The sequence below is a fragment of the Rutilus rutilus genome, assembly GCF_951802725.1.
Source record: "Rutilus rutilus genome assembly, chromosome: 11".
Lineage (NCBI taxonomy): Eukaryota > Metazoa > Chordata > Actinopteri > Cypriniformes > Leuciscidae > Rutilus > Rutilus rutilus.
This window is the reverse complement of record NC_140216.1, coordinates 39,758,531-39,775,916: the sequence shown is the minus strand read 5'-3', so window position 1 is coordinate 39,775,916 and position 17,386 is coordinate 39,758,531. Positions and strand designations below refer to the sequence as shown.

The 17,386-nt window shown below is 37.8% G+C and overlaps 2 protein-coding genes across 4 annotated transcripts in view; both read left to right on the top strand.

The window, feature by feature from the left end:
- Nucleotides 1-240: 240 nt before the first annotated feature.
- Nucleotides 241-14,967, top strand: LOC311300259 (H-2 class I histocompatibility antigen, K-B alpha chain-like). Of its 3 annotated transcripts, none has more exons than XM_084424430.1 (6): nucleotides 241-367; nucleotides 2,292-2,534; nucleotides 2,618-2,881; nucleotides 3,886-4,164; nucleotides 4,793-4,918; nucleotides 5,138-6,759. In XM_084424430.1, exons 2-6 carry the CDS (start codon nucleotides 2,312-2,314, stop codon nucleotides 5,218-5,220), a joined length of 975 nt encoding a protein of 324 aa, XP_084280556.1. In that variant the 5' UTR covers nucleotides 241-367; nucleotides 2,292-2,311; the 3' UTR covers nucleotides 5,221-6,759. The 3 variants fall into 3 exon arrangements, with proteins under 3 accessions (XP_084280556.1, XP_084280555.1, XP_084280554.1); XM_084424429.1 differs by having other exon boundaries at nucleotides 244-548; XM_084424428.1 differs by lacking the exons at nucleotides 4,793-4,918; nucleotides 5,138-6,759 and adding exons at nucleotides 12,903-13,028; nucleotides 13,429-14,967 and having other exon boundaries at nucleotides 281-548.
- Nucleotides 14,968-16,204: 1,237 nt separating this feature from the next.
- The window catches only part of LOC311300268 (zinc-alpha-2-glycoprotein-like), a 6,386-nt gene continuing 5,204 nt past the window's right edge, over nucleotides 16,205-17,386 (top strand). Inside the window, exons 1-2 of the mRNA XM_084424442.1 lie at nucleotides 16,205-16,416; nucleotides 16,687-16,923. Coding sequence (XP_084280568.1) covers nucleotides 16,362-16,416; nucleotides 16,687-16,923 — 292 coding nt within the window. The 5' untranslated portion in view covers nucleotides 16,205-16,361. The remainder of the gene's footprint in view (nucleotides 16,417-16,686; nucleotides 16,924-17,386) is intronic.

The following is a 17,386-nucleotide window of genomic DNA, read 5'->3' as shown; positions in this document are numbered from 1 at the left end:
ATAAGTGCAACAATGTGTAATGACTCGAAGTCAGTAGTTCTTGTGTTTCTCTTTTTTCTGCTATTGTTTTTTCTCTTTCCTTCAGTGAGTCTGCTTGTTATCATCAGGTGTCACCACTAATGGCCAATCATCACTTAATTAATCACTTAATTAACTCATTAACTTCAACACTGCTTCAGTGTTAATTTTTAACACCCTGTAGTGTGGACACATATAAACACTGAGGAGTGTTAATTTAACACTGGGGATTTTGCTGTGTACAATCCTAATTAAATGAAGTTCAAATGTAGTATTTTTAATATCATGACTAGCCTACAAGTTACAAAGCCTGTTGGATTGATCACTTCCCTTTAATCTTTCTGCAGAGGTAAAGCGCTGACATTCAGAGACACTTCCAGATTTCATCAGTGAAACACACAGATGCAGTGACGCGCGCTGGCATTGAATGGCAAACATGTTTCACGCGCTCTCCTTTAAAAACATTTTCTTTATAGAGGTAGCGATAGTCTGGTTTATTTCTCACTCTAGTCTGAGTGATGCGCTTCAAGGTAAGAACAGTTCATTTGTGTTTCTTCTGATCCCCAGCAGAGACGCGGTTATCTACAAATGTTTAAATTTAACCTTTCGAGTTTGCTTATTTAATATATTTATTTCTCATTCATTAATAAACTGAAAATATTTTAGATTTCTCATAACAACATTACATGTCTCTAACATTATGTTTTATGCCGTTGCTCTGTTAAAGTATGTCAAACGAACTAATCGAAAGCGCAAACAGGCTTTTTGTGTTTTATTGAGGAGTCAGCATCTGTTCCACGCACTTTCCTCACGAGATCAGCTCATGATCAGGTGTTTCCCGCGTCTCTGAGCGACTCTGTCCACATAAATGAAGTAAAACTCCATCTCACGTGCTTTCAGTTTCGAGTGCCTTTGGGAGCGGGCACCAGTTACGCGTGTTATAAAGTCAGAATAATGAGATGAGATATTGCATAATATAGGCCAAGGCTAACATAGATATCATATAAAGGCTAGATGTCTTAAGGCGGAGTCACTTCCGGCATCACCGGCGGCCATCTTAGGACAGGACTCTGTGAATTAAGGTGAGTGAGCAGCACGCACACAAATCCTCTTATCTCGCTGAAATCTGGACGGATTTACAAACGGTTTGGTTTCTTACAAACGTTATTAACGTGGCTATAATTCTGAATGCTTAAACATTTTGAACATAATTATTCATATGTATGCAGTATAATAGCTACATCTCTGACGTTTATAACAAACCAAACCGTTTGAAAATCGGTATAAAATTTAGCAAGTTATGGTTATTTAAAAGTACATGCACCATGTTATGAGTGAACGAGCATCCTGTCTTAAGATGGCCGCCGTGTGCGGATGTCGAGCTCCATTGGCCAGCAGCGCGGACGAGACATCTAGCCTTTATATGATATCTATGAAGGCTAACGTTGCAGTTTCGAGATATAGCCTCAAGTCAGAATTGGGATATAAAGTCAGAATTGTGAGATTTGAAGTCAGAATTGTGAGATTTGAAGTCAGAATTGTGTGATATAAAGTCGCAATTGCGAGAAAAAAACTCGGAATTCTGACTTTTCCCCCGTAAATTGCAAGTGTATATCCCAGCGACTATAGCCTATCACAATTCTGACTTTATAACACACAATTGCGACTTTATATCACGCAATTCTGAGAAAAAAAGTCAGAACTGTGAGATAAAAAAATCGCAATTACCTTTTTTATTTTTTATTCTGTGGCGAAAACAAGCTTCCATAGATTTGTAATGAGACGCTTCGAAAGTTTGGGTTTCATGAAAAGTCAAGTAGTCAATTATTTTCTTTGCGCTAGTTGCTGGCCTGTTACAGAATTGATTTTAGATAGGCACCAGCAATCTCTCTGAGCTCATTCTGAGTGCAGGAACATCTGTTAGATGTCTGAGATTATTGATGATCCTGAGACTGTACTGGGCCAAAACTGACACTGTCATGTCACAGTGCTGAAAAATAACTTTTCCATTAAGTACATACTCTAGCAGTTTAATTATGACCTGAAAATATTACACTTTAATAACATAAAAGGTCTCTAACATTGTGTTTTGCACCACTGCTTTGGCAAAGCATCTGTTGATTGAACTAGAACCAAAATTGCAATATGGTTTAGTGCACTTAGCTTATCAAATATCTGTAATTTAATTAAATTAGTACAGTCAATATATTTATTGCACCCTATTGATAAGAATTGTTGCCCCAGTAAAGTGTTTTTATTGTTGTTTTCCTCAGAGAGACACCATCTCCACTACATGATTACATCCATGACTGAAGCACACTCGTTTATTTTCAGTTCTCTGGGTCTGTGTGATGATGGAAAGATCTCTCATTACTGTAACGAAGTTGAAGCCTGGACAAGCAAGATTCTGACTGTAGATGACTCGACTAAAGCTTCTGCAGAATCAGATGATTATAGAGACTGGTACAAACATCAGCTGTACAAACTGTCAAACTGCACAGACTCACAGTGTTCTGGTGAGATTCATGCTTTACTCTTATTAATTATCAGACATTATATTTACTGTGAGTTTCTCATGAGTGTTGGTCTGTGATTGTAGATCATGTTCTTCAGAGAATAATTGGCTGTGAACTGGAGAAACTTCCTGATGGATCAGTGAATCTGACTGTCTTTGATGAATATGGATTTGATGGAGAAGATCTTATATCCTTTAATTATGACACTATGCAGTGGATTGATAAAAACCCCAAAGCCAAAGAAACTAAAGAGAAATGGGATCGTCAAACAGAACACAACCAGTTCCTGCAGTATTACCTCAAGACCTGCACTGACTGGATCTCAACGTTTAACAACACAAACAAGAGTAAGTTTTAATCAGATCACTTTATTAAGCCACTTTGTTTGTGAGTGAGTGAGTGAGTGAGTGTGTGTGTGTGTGTGTGTGTGTGTGTGTGTGTTAGGTATAATGTAACTTGACATTATAACCACTGAAAGATCTAAAACATTTTCTAAAATAGCTGAAAATTTGTTCATCTGAAAAACGATTGACATATGCATCTCGAACGGCTTGAGGGTGAGTAAATCATGGGTTTAATATCATTTTTGGCTGAACTATCCCTTTAAGTACGTCCTCATCTGTAAATCTGGTATAAAAATAAAGTAATTAAAGATTTTTTTAAATGTAAAAATGCAAAAACCATTACTATGTCTATTAGCTAAGTAAACACGCGCGCGTGTGTGTGCGAGATGTAAAGTCAGAATTGCGAGATTTGATTTTTTCCTCATAATTACAAGTTTATGTCCCTGCGACTTTATATAGGCTATCACAATTCTGACTTTATAACACGCAATTGCGACTTTATTCCACGCAATTCTGAGGTAAAAAGTCAGAATTGTGAGATAAAAAGTTGCAGTTACTTTTTTATTTTTATTATTCTGTGGCGGAAACAAGCTTCCAAACATAAAACACAGTCAAGTCCCCTTTATTTACATAGCGCTTTTTACAATGCAGATTGTTTCAAAACTGCTTTACAGAGATAGCAGGAAAATAATGCAACAAAGTTTGTTTCTAGAAGAAAATAGCATCACAGTCCAGCTTAAGTAAGTTCAGTGATGGTTAATTTTTGCTTTAAAAAAGTTATTCATTTACTATAGCCACTCTGGAGAAAACTGTGATGTCATAGTCCAGCTTCAATAGGTCGGTATTGATCCAAACAGGGATGAGATGATTAGACAGATGTCAGTCACTGAGCACCACAAACACCTTTTACAGTTCCTCCTGAACCAAAACAATGAGCTTATGCTGCGTTCACCACATAACTACTGTCATTGGAAGAGAATTTAATGCATTATTATTTTCTGCTCCAGGTTCTCCAGAGGTTCATGTCTCTATGAGGAAATCTCCTGATGATGAAAGTAAACTGGTTCTGAGCTGTCTGGCCACTGGTTTCTACCCCAGAGATGTTCAGATGAACATTAGATTGAACAGAACTAATCTTGAGGATCAAACATCTTCTGGAATCAGACCAAATGCTGATGAAACCTTTCAGATGAGAATCAGTGTGAAGATCGACAGAAACCATGAAGGATCTTACGACTGTCTGGTCACTCACAGCAGTCTGACAGAACCAGTTACTGTAAACTGGGGTAAAGATCCATCATAAATTTAGTCACTCACACAGTGTAAATTTACAGTAAAATAAACGGCAGCTGCAGTTGCCAGAAATTTACTGTAAAAAACATGGTAGCAACATTTTAGGTTTTACAGACTTACATTAAATTTACAGTAAATTAACAATAAAAAATGTCCTTATCTGAAATAAAACCGACCTATTGAACTAATATCTGTTTTGTATCATTGTAATACACTGATAACCACCAATCACAGTGGAGATGAGTCACATGAATCAAAGTTCATCATAAGCAGCTTTTCCATGCAATAAACATTATTTTAACAACATTAAATGTAACATAAAAACCTAATGTACACAACTGATTAGAAAAAAACTAAGGTTAAAAACTTACGGTATTTTACTGTAAAATCTATCACAGTTATTCATTGAGGAAACTTTCTGTCTTTTACCGTAAAAATTACAATAATTTTTTTACAGTGTTGTAACAGGACATGATAATGCTGATATGGATTAATGCTGCCGGCCACAAATAATTAAAGTGCCTCAACTCAGTTCAATAGTGTGTGATGATGATATAAAACATTTATTTAAAAAAAATATATATTAGTTTCTTTTTAATTATTTTTATTTTCACTCTGCAGACATAACTTGTATTGACTGTGAAACAGACACAAGGATTGTTACAGCAGGAGTTGCAGTTCTACTTCTAGTTCTCGCTGCGTTTACTTCGCTCGGTTACTTCATCTTCAAAAGGAAAAGAAGAAATGGTGAGTTATAAATATTCTGCATGATCATTGTAGCTTTAAATCTTTGGTTTGGTTATATATCATTGTTTAAAGACATTGTGAAATGTATGGACAGTTGGCAGGATATGATGGTAGAAATATGTGAACGGTGATTTTTTTTCATGATTCAGATTTCATTTGACGACAGACTAAGGTAAAGTTATTTATAATATTGTTATTTACGTTATACTGTATCTTTAGGTCAGGTGAGAAAATCTTCCTCTTACGGCGCAGTGAGTGATCAGATACAGATGGCCAGTTCAGCTGATGAGATTCGATCATGAGCTCAATACTGATGGATCCACAGACACTGAGACGTGAACAGGTTTACAGACATTAATGAAATGTTTTTCATGTTCGTTCATTCTGAATACACACACTGTATTCTCAGTATCCAGTTTAGTTCTGCAAAAAAGGCTGTTTGTTTTCTGTGTTTTTCAGCTCTGATTAACAATATAACAGTTCCTGTTTATGTTCTTTATGTGCGGTAGAAATATGACACATTTCACATTTGAGAGTCTCTTGAAACATTTCAAAGGGTCGAGATCACATGATAATGTTTTACATTAAATTTATATCCAGTCAAATGGACAGTGAATTGTGAATTGGTGTTTTAGTGAAACATCTGAGAGTTTAAAAAGCTTCTGTTTTCTGTGATCTGATCAAAAGTGAAACAGAAAACACATTTGAAACGCTTGTTCAAACCAGTTAAACACAGATCAGTGTCACAGTGTTACACTCAACAGAAGCCAAACTAACAGTGAATTATTAACAGATTTAACATAAAACTCAAACTCATCACCTTTAAGAACTAAGAGTATTATAAATTGCAAAGCCAAGGCATTTTTTTTAATCTCATTATTTTACCTTGTAGTAAATCATAATGTGGGGAAAAACTAATCAATAATTAGTATTACATCTAATACTTATTGCTATTAGATAATATGCTAAACTAAAATACTAATTCTGGCCTTTACATTCAGCTGTTACCAGGCAGAATTATCATACATCCTACCAAGAAACCCAAAGATGATAAAATTAGACTTTTAATATTATGGCAAAGACGGGCTAAAAGGAAGTGAGATTATTATGCGGTGCATGAGTTATAATATTTTCAGCACTGGGAAATTTTATACAAACGTTTAGCAGTTACGGTTAAAGTCTGATTTTTATAATGATCCTCCGCTGGAATCAAAGTCCTTCCTTTCAAATGACGTTTTTAAATACTGTCAGATCACTCGTTTTCTTTCTTTCTTTCTAGTTTTGAGTCTGTGTAAAACATGTTGTTATGAGTGTGGAAAAGCATATTTGTATATTTTGCATCATGATTAGATTAGATTAAGATGTCCTTATAGTGTTCTTGTTATTTTGCTAATCATGATTATTAGCAAGCACAAGATCACAGGTTTGATTCCCAGTGAACATGTGTTGATCAAATGTAAAGCTAGTAAAAGTGTCTGTCAGATGCGTACTGTAAATAAGCCTCTTTGGACAACATGTGTTAAATGTGCATTAATAAATGAGTCTTGGGTCTGAGTGTTTATGTACTGGATATGGTGAAATATGATGCTTATGAAGATCTTCATATCAGACATTTCTCTCAGCTCATATAGAAAATCATGTTAGATAGAATAATATGTAATAACTGTTGGTTTTGAGACTATGATGCCCAGAAATGCTGTCTATGTAATTCAGTGTGTTCACTTCATGCTTTAACTGTCACAGCTTTAATAGTGTTTGGTGCATCTTTGACTATCTGGAGATGAAATATTAATCCTGCTGTATTTGACAATCTCAGGTGAAGCTGTTTAATAAACTACTGTAAAAATATCGTCTGATGACTTTTACACACATGACTTTATCAGAGACTGATATTGATTCATTTAGATTTCATTCAATTGAACTTTGTTAAAGAGTTGAAGGATCTAATTCTTCGGCACACCAATATATACAAATTCAGCGATCAGCAACACTTATTAAAAAATTTTTTTTTTAAATTGTTTAAATTTGTTTAAAATCTTTAAATTAAGTCATAAATGTCACAGGTCGGGATGGGCCAAGCCGGACTGCGCCCACCCCTGAACCAGGACCACCCTGAGGAGCGTGTCAGAGACGAGACGGAGACAGAATTTAAAAGAATAACAGTACTTTTTATTAAAGTTAAAAGTAATTTGAATAACCTAAACTAAATCTTCCTTTCTTCTTAGGAATCGAGGCAATGCAGTAGTCTCCGGGGCCCACGCCGGTGCAAGGTTCACAGGGACCTACGACAAACAGGTGAATTTCCACAGGTGAGTAGACGGTCGGGGCCTTTCCTCTTCCCACGCCGATGTAGGGTTCACAATGGTATGCGATGGACAGGTGAGTTTCCACAAGTGAGTAGATGGTCAGGGCTCTTCCTCTTCTCACACCGGTGCAAGGTTCGCAGTGGCCTGTGAGGGACAGGTGAGTTTCCACGGGTGAGTATGCGGTCGGGGCTGTTCCTCTTCCCGCACTGATGCAGGGTTCACAGGGATGGTCAGGGCTCTGGAGCTGCAGCAGACTCGAAGTCCACAGGCTAAGCGGGCCTTCTTCTGAACAGGCAGTATCGACACTGGGAGCAGAGGATACAGGTTTCACGTGTGTTACCGGGAGATGAACACTTTACCTCAGACAGGTGGACTATAAGGCTGCAGCAGACTCGAAGCCAACAGGCGGAGCAAAGCTTCTTCTAAGACAGACAGACAGACAGAGTCAATACTTCAAGCAGAGGGTGCAGTCCTCACATGTAATACAGAGGGATGACCACTTCGCGCCAGACAGGTGGGCTATGGGGCTACGGCAGACTCAAAGTCGCAGGCTGAGCGGAGCTTCTCTAGGACAAACAGGATCAACTTCAACAACAGTATATAGTTCTCACGTGTGTTGCCGGGGACAGATAACTTCTCACCATGCAGATGGACTTGGGGTTGTAGCAGACTCAAAGTCGCAGGCTGAGCGGAGCTTCTCTAGGACAGGCAGAATCAACTTCAACAGCAGTATACAGTCCTCACGTGTGTTGCAGGGGACAGATAACTTCACACCATGCAGATGGACTTGGGGTTGTAGCAGACTCAAAGTCGCAGGCTGAGCAGAACTTCTCTAAGACAGAATCAACTTCAACAGCAGTATACAGTTCTCACGTGTGTTGCAGGGGACAGATAACTTCACACCATGCAGATGGGCTTGGGGTTGTAGCAGACTCAAAGTCGCAGGCTGAGCGGAGCTTCTCTAGGACAGGCAGAATCAACTTCAACAGCAGTATACAGTCCTCACGTGTGTTGCAGGGGACAGATAACTTCACACCATGCAGATGGACTTGGGGTTGTAGCAGACTCAAAGTCGCAGGCTGAGCAGAACTTCTCTAAGACAGAATCAACTTCAACAGCAGTATACAATTCTCACGTGTGTTGCAGGGGACAGATAACTTCACGCCATGCAGATGGGCTTGGGGTTGTAGCAGACTCAAAGTCGCAGGCTGAGCAGAACTTCTCTAAGACAGACAGAATCAACTTCAACAACAGTATACAGTTCTCACGTGTTGCAGGGGACAGATAACTTCACACCGTGCAGGTGGGCTTAGGGCTGCAGCAGACTCAAAGTCAACAGGCTGAGCGGAGCTCCTGCTAAGACAAACAGAATCAAGATTGCAGATAGAGTGTGCAGTCTCACGTGTGTTGCAAGGGGGCGAACCTTCTCACCATACAGGTGGGTTGACAGGCAAGTAGCGAACTTAAGTCAACAGGCTGGACAGAGCTTCTTCTAAGACAGTCAGAATCACTACTTCAAAACAGAGAGGTTAGTTTGACTCACAGATGCTATTCCTTCTAGTCCTCAACAGATGGGGCCGATCGACATTATTAAGCTCCAGTTACTGACAGTAGACCAGCATGGCACGTGGGGAGTGCACGGCAAGAGAGAATAAATCTTCCACACACACACGGCAATTTCACTCCAAACATGCAACGTGAGGGGGGGAAACGTCAATTTAAGCACTGCAATCCACTTCAATAAGTGCAGATAAGGCCAGCACTCACCCAGGGGTCTCCGTGCCACAAGCAACGAGCTTCAATGTTGAGAAAGGATGTTTCGGGGTTTTCCTCCACAGACAGGATTCACATCACCGTTCCAACACGGGGGAAGAGGGTAAGAGATCGAACATGAATCAGTGTAATTCACTCAGTGACGTTTAAATAGCACAATCAAAACACTCCAATCCACCTTAAATTCAGTGTTGAAACATGCAGGTAGAGATCCAATGGTCGATTACTTATCTCTCTCCCTTCCAAACAAACGGGGTGTTTTCACAACTCTTCCACGCTCCTCGAGTCCCCTCCAACAACACTTTCCCTTGCACACCACAATTCTTCTCTGCAACACTCAAATAGAACGACTTCTCACGGGGGAGAACCACACAACAGTCTCTCTTCACTGGCTTTTTATATCCTTCTCAATGCCCACATGGCTTCGTCATGGCTCTAGATTAATTCCCCACACCCATAGACAGTAAAAGAAATGGACACAGCGACCCCATTGGAGCTCAATTGAGACAAGTGAAGCCCATTTTTACCGATTTCTTAGCACTTCCTTTCCTGACGCGCAGACTCAAACCGAGCAAAGCTTTACACGGACCACGTGAGCAACCCGTCTGTCTTCTAGTAGCTGTGCCAAGAGAAATCTGAATCATTCCCTTCCGAATCTTGCAGAGACGGAGAGTGTGAGTAGGAGCTGTCCATGAGCTGGAGCAGGAGAAACTTTTGCTAAGTATTCTGATTAATTATATTGTCATTTTGCCTCCACGTCCCCCCGATTGCCTGCGAGCTTCTCCTCCTGTCCATACGGTAATCTCTCTACTGTGCGACAGAGAGTCGCGTGGTTATGACGCAATCGTTAGCCTATTTTTACAAAAACTGCTTCTACGGGGCCTTAACATATGCTACAAGGTAATGGAGCATTTTATACATTGTCGTGTTTCTTTAGAAATAAGTAATGGACAAATGGAGTCTTTAAACGCCTCAGATGTAAAGTTATTCGCTGTCAAAGTGACGCCAAAATGAATGGGAGTCAATGGGATGCTAACTGCAGGTGAAGTTCTGCTACAAGATGGCGGAACGCGGCCGACTTCAACTTCCGGTCGACTTCCTTCCCCCCTGCCCACACCTGATGTCGATTTCCTCATCCCGGTTGGCAAGGCAACAGATACACATTTACACGGGGGGTGGTGTGTCCTTGTTATTGTACCGGAGGGGACACAATTGCGGCGAACTTTAGTTCCGCCCTCTCATTTGTCACACCGTGACATAAAACGTATTGATTATTTGTGAAGTGAAAGTGTTTGTATTTTTATAGACCATATACACACTGAAGCTGAATATCTGACTCGCTGCTTCTAAGTGCTTTTAAATCAACATGAAATCAATTTTGACTATTTTTCACCTTTTTTAAACTCTTAATTCATGATCATAAATGAATTAAATTTCAATCACATGGCATATTTAGAGAAACTTCACCATCCACACAATAGTGATGATAAAACTAAATTAAAAAGTGAAAATAAAAGAAGTCAAATGTATCACTCATTTGTATTTGTGTCACATGATGGAGGCCCGTCTGACGAGGTCAACTCTGATTGGATGAGACTCGCGAAAAAGGCGTGTCTAGTTCTGTATGCATGTTTTTTTTTTTTTTTTTTTTTGTTGCAAATTTCAGTAATAATTTAATTAAATTTCAGTCCGCACATAAATTTGTCAAATGACTTAAGACGACCTTATGGCACAGAATCCATTAGGACTATTTATGGAGTAAGATTTATTTATACATTTGATGGATTGTCCAGTTTGGACCTTGATATAATGTTTTGTTTGTTAACAGTTAAAACTGTGAAAACTGTGTTTTAAGGTAGTTTTAAAAAGATAATACTGTTAACAACGAATTTAAATTATTTTTACGGCTGGACTTTTCCTCAACACGTGACGTCAGGAATGAAAACGAAAGTGTGATTCCTCCAGCAGCCAGTGAGGGGCGACAGTGAGCTGATACACCTGACGCTCAATACAACCCGGAAGAGAAGAGATAAACATTCACTTCAGTGTTTAGTCTGTTCAAGACGCTCGTCTGAAATATAATGGATTTATATAATTGGACTCTATTTTTTAAATGTTCTGTATAGACATAAGAATGTTTTTGCTTATTTTTGTATTGTTTCTCTCTTTATTTAGCGATGGGCTGCAAGGTAAGAACAGGGTTTATTAGATTTAGTAGACTAGATGCGACCTATACATTTTAGTCACTCAGAAACATACTATGAATAGTATAAAATAGAATGTAAAATAAAATAAAATACAGTTTTACAGTATACTTTATAGTATTGAATGTTTTCAGGTTTTAAGTTAGTTTTATCCACCATTTGTCAATGTTTTCATAGCTTGTTTTTTTATACTGTATGTTCCTCAGAGAAACACTTCCTCCACTACAAGTTTACAGTCCTGACCAAATCAGACTCATTCCCAGAGTTCAGTGCTGTGTGTGTTTATGATGACAGACGGATCAAACACTTCAGTAATGAAGAACGAGTCTGGATTCTGACTGATAAAGACTGGACTGAAGCTCCTGAAGATCCTCCTGATTCTAGAGACTGGTTCATACATCAGATCAGGACTCTGTCAAACTGCACAGCAGTGTTCTGGTGAGATTCATGCTTTACTCTTATTAATTATCAGACATTATATTTACTGTGAGTTTCTCATGAGTGTTGTTCTGTGATTGTAGATCATGTTCTTCAGAGAATAATTGGCTGTGAACTGGAGAAACTTCCTGATGGATCAGTGAATCTGACTGTCTTTGATGAATATGGATTTGATGGAGAAGATCTTATATCCTTTAATTATGACACTATGCAGTGGATTGATAAAAACCCCAAAGCCAAAGAAACTAAAGAGAAATGGGATCGTCACACTGGACGCAACCAGTTCCTGCAGTATTTCCTCAAGACCTGCACTGACTGGATCTCAACGTCTCACAACACATATAAGAGTAAGTTCTGATCAGATCAGTTTCATTAACTGTGTGTGTGTGTGTGTGTGTGTGTGTGTGTGTGTGTGTGTGTGTGTGTGTGTGTGTGTCTATATGAGTTAAAGATCCTTAAGGAAATGTTCTTGATGCAGCAGATCATGTTCATCTGGTCTACAGGAGTTGATGTTTATCAGTTAATGTTAAGACTTAAACAGAGAATTATAAAGACAAACCTTTGGTTAAAAGGCTAATTCACCTTCTCATCATTTTGTTACCCTTGTTGTTTCCCTTATGTGGAACACAAAAGATGAATTTATAATGATGAATTTTATTGATAAAATGAAGAATGCAATTTCTTTTCACCACACAGAAACCATCGAGACAGAATCAGTTTCATAATGGTTTTATTCTTCTTTCTACTCCAGGTTCTCCAGATGTTCATGTCTCTGTGAGTAAATCTCCTGATGATGAAAGTAAACTGGTTCTGGTCTGTCTGGCCACTGGTTTCTACCCCAGAGATGTTCAGATGAACATTAGATTGAACAGAATTAATCTTGAGGATCAAACATCTTCTGGAATCAGACCAAATGATGATGAAACCTTTCAGATGAGAATCAGTGTGAAGATCGACAGAAACCATGAAGGATCTTACGACTGTCAGGTCACTCACAGCAGTCTGACAGAACCAGTTACAGTAAACTGGGGTAAATATGATCATAAATACAGTCTTGAGTGAATATGAATGATCTTTATACAGTAATGGTGCTTCTGCATCAGTCATATTGTACCAGGAGAACATGATGATGCTGAAATAGATTCATGTTTCTGGTCACAAACAAATACAGTTGAAGTGCCTCGATTCAGTTCAACAGGTGATAAGCATTCATAATGTTTCTGGTTATATATAATTATACTGTATATATTCTTCACTCTGCAGATGAAACAGGTTTTGACTGTGAAACAGAACGTTTCTGGCTTTATATGACAGGAGGAGCGGCAGCATTTCTTCTTCTACTTCTAGTTCTCATTTGTTGGTGGATCAACAAAAAGAAAGTGTCAAACGGTGAGTTCAACAGATTCAACATGATTGTTACAGTTTTAAATCTGTTATTTGTAAATATTCTTGTCTTAAAGATATTTTTTGAGCTGGATAGTTTGACTGTATCCCCGCCCCGAAAATAAACCAAGAGAAATTAAACGGTTTTCAATTTGGTTGATTCTGAAAATACAGTATTCTTATGTTCGGCAAGAAATGTAGTTTAAGGCTTTAATTTTTGTTCATTCATCCATTTTTAATTGGTGACAACTTTTAGTTTTAGTACGAATACTTAATCATGACGGTCACTTTTTATGTTCCTTTATATTTAGATTAAATAGGAACATTTTAAAATTTCTTGAATATTTCAAAAGATCGAGAACATAATATGTATTACATGTAACATGATTCTCTGTTGTTGTTTCAGGAGGGGGAATCGGATACGAAATGATGAAACTAAGAAGGAGGTTGACCGGCCCAAGAGTGATCAGGAACTCCGCAAAACGGTTACCGGAATACTTCCTGCCATTATGTTTTACTTTCATTTTTTTGTATATAATGTCACACGATTATATATTTTTATTATGTTGTTTCATTATGTGTATCATTTGTTTATAAAGTTTTTGTTCTAAAAATAGCATAAATCATAAAAGGCTGATTTTGGGATGTTGTATGTGGTTTAGGAGATTGGAAAGGCATAATCCCACACTGTAAAAAAAAAACCCCTAATTTTACAGAAAACAACAGATTTCTTTGAAGGTCATTTTCTTCTATTTTAAATTGTACTCAGAACTGTAAAACTTCAAACAATATCTCTAAATGAACAACTCGACTGTTATTTGAAATAATATGACATTAATGACAAATTACAGTAATTCACATTTTTATTCAGAAATATTACTGTATTTTTTTATTCACTATTTCTTCTGTTTTCTTAAATAACAAACGTAAACTTACAAAAAAAAAATCTTTAACAGTAACAAAACCGTTAAATGATAAACCTATGAAATGACTGCCAGACAAAAACCTTGAAATTAAAGTAAAATATCCTAATTTTAATAAAGCGTAAACACAGTTATTTTACAGGTACAGGATCAACCTCTCTTCTCTGGTTACTAGTGCAATACATCATTTACTGTAAGAGTTATTATTGTGATTGTGTAACTTTCAGCGGCCATGGTTAAACTCTTCAGGCTGAATTTGTGTAACGACCAAGATCATTTCTTTCAAAAGATGTTTTAAATCCTGTCAGGAGACTTTGTGTGTGTTTGTAATATTTACTTTATTATTGTGTGTTTTAAATCCTGTCAGGGGACTTTGTGTGTGTTTGTAATATTTACTTTATTATTGTGTGTTTTAAATCCTGTCAGGGGACTTTGTGTGTGTTTGTAATATTTACTTTATTATGCTGTGTCATGATTGGCTGAGCTACAGGAACACTATAGAGATACAGATATTCCCAGCGTTCCTAGTGTTCCTGTAATTGGACTAATCATTATCAGGTCACGGGTTTGATTCCCAGGGAACATGTGCTGATCAAATGTCCAGATGCTTTATGGAGTGTAAGACTCTGAAGTGTCTGACAGATGCTACTGTATATGTGCCTCTTTGGACAACATGTGTTAAATATGCAATATTAATAAATAAATTAGTCTTTTAACTGTGAGACTAGATGTACAGCATCACATGTTAGATAGAAAATAACTAGGCAACTCACTAGATTTGATATGTTGCCAATCCATGTGGTTTGATTGCCAGGAATCAAATGTAGAGAGCTTGAATGCAATGCAAGTTGTTTTTGATGCATAATGTGTTGTATTCAGTGTGCGCTAGTCTTGAGTAACTGTGAGTGTGTGTTCATGTATTAGACAACATGATGTTTAGGTTTGACTGATATCTGGCATTTCTCTCAGCTAATATGAATACAGCATGTGTCCGATAGCCAAAGGAGATCAAATATTCTTTCAACAACAACAAAAAAATATACAAGAATAGGAAGTTTTACAGTTTTTTTGTCAAGAATAATAATTAAAAAAAAGTCTTGAGAGTTTTTTCTTTGATGCATCTTTTACTAATCAAACACTAAATCTGTGCAGAGCTCGTAAAATATGATCAGCTTCATGTGTGTCTGTTTCTGATCAAATCCAGCAGAGCGTTTGTTAAAACATGGATATGAAATAACCAAAGATAATCTGCATTAATCAGATGAAATATTAATTCTGCTGTACTTGACACTCTCAGGTAAAGCGTTTTACACACATTAAGCAGAAACCTAGGAGAGAGTCTCTATTGATTAATTTAGATGAATGTTGATTATCAGTTAATGAGGATCTAATTCTTCAGCACACCAAAAATATCCAAGTTCAGGAATCTGAAAGTGACGTTTATAACAGGTTTTTACACAGTGTATAATTGTTGAGTAACTTTGTTTAAAAACTGTCATAAAATCATGGATTATTTGTGAGATGAATGTTATTGTGTTTTCATAGACCACACAGAAGCTGAGTGTTGTTAACACACTTGTTCAAACTGCTTTAAATCAACATGAAATCAAATCTGACTCTGTTTGCCTTTTTAAGTCGTGTTCCTGCTGGTTCTATTGTGAACGGGAAAAAGGAGTGTGTGTGTGTGTCTGTGTGTGTGGGTGTGTGGGTGGGTGGGTGGGGTGGGGGGGCAAACAAATTTGTACCAACTTTGAATATGTGCAGTTTGAATTCAGTTTCAGTTTGTTCCTCGCATTAACCTGTCATGTGACTGTAGAAGACTTGTATATGTGTGAATATAGCACACAAGTCATATGAATAGCTGGTCCGAAATGCAGCAGAGGTATTTGCTCCATTCTGCATTTACTTATTAAACATTGAAAAAAATAAAATAAAATGGTGCTGATTTCTTCTAAGGCCCTAAATGCTGTAGCTCTTCAGTACTTGAGTAAGATCCTATTGCATCTCATGCCTTTATGTTGTTCTCCACATTCTGGCCACTCGTTGAAGTTGACAGTCATTGAGCTGAACTGAACTGTGTGAATGATGACACTATTGTCTTATTAGAGCTGTATTAGAGTACAGTGAGATTGTGTTTAATATTATGAAGCTGCTTTGAAACGGAGCTTGACTTGACGAGCTCAGGAATGCAGACAGACACGCTTTGTGATTCCATCAAGCGAGTGTTTTCTCATTTCCTCATTTCCTCATTTCCTGAACGCACAGAATATAAACATCTTCTGTACACAGACACAAGTGACATGATGTGAAGGTGAAGTATAGTAAGCCATACCGAGAGTTTATCCTCTGCGTTTAACACATCCAAGTTAGAGCACACACATTAGGAGCAGCGAGTAGTGAACACACACACACAAGAATGATTTTATTTAGTTTTTTATTGTTTTGCTCTTTTCTAAGCGATGCACAGCAAGGTAAGAAACAAGCTTTTTTCTGTCCGTATACAGCACTTCCTTCTGTTCGACAGACACCAGTTACATCAACAATTTGAGTTTGTTTTCTGGTTGTATTTAAGATGTTGTGTTTTATAGCATACATAATTTCACCTATATCGTTTTGCATAATGTGTTGTCCTTTATTGTGTTGTAATCCTACTTTGCTCAGCATTGCTGTCTTTGTTCTGAACAAATACATTTTAGTTGCTTCATGTTTCCATTGTTGCTTGTGTTTCATATATTCCTCAGAGAAACACTTCCTCCACTACAAGTTTACAGTCCTGACCAAATCAGACTCATTCCCAGAGTTCAGTGCTGTGTGTGTTTATGATGACAGACGGATCAAACACTTCAGTAATGAAGAACGAGTCTGGATTCTGACTGATAAAGACTGGACTGAAGCTCCTGAAGATCCCCCTGATTCTAGAGACTGGTTCATACATCAGATCAGGACTCTGTCAGACTGCACAGACTCACTGTGTTCTGGTGAGATTCATGCTTTACTCTTATTACAGTTTTTTTGGATTGCTTACACACTAAAATTAAAAGTAGTACACTATTAGCAAAACCTTACACTCAAGAAGCAAAACATCAGCCCATATTTGCACAACTACAAGCACATTGTCAACCTCACACTTGTTGCAAAACTCTACACACAGTGATTTGCAAAACACTAAGCACACTTAACATTACACACAAAAATCTGTCATGAAGTCACTTCCTTGCAATACCAAAGCACTGACTGTCAAATTACCGCACCGTCCAACCAATTGGTTCAACACAGTCATCAGATGTGCAAACACTTGTTTGCTTAATTGTAGACACACCAATTAGGTGTATAAGCACTATAAAAAGCAGCAGTCATTCAAGACGTTTCTTTCCAAGGTGTCTTGCTAATGACAACATTGCCTGCGATGTTGAAGAAATTCTCTGGCCAGATCCAGCTAGG

Excerpts from the sequence above, each read along its gene's own strand:
- LOC311300259 (XM_084424428.1), top strand. The coding sequence starts at position 446 with ATGGCAAACATGTTTCACGCGCTCTCCTTTAAAAACATTTTCTTTATA. Across the intron at positions 549-2,291 it reads TCTGAGTGATGCGCTTCAAG|AGAGACACCATCTCCACTAC; the intron begins GTAAGAACAGTT and ends TGTTTTCCTCAG. Across the intron at positions 13,029-13,428 it reads CAAAAAGAAAGTGTCAAACG|GAGGGGGAATCGGATACGAA; the intron begins GTGAGTTCAACA and ends TTGTTGTTTCAG.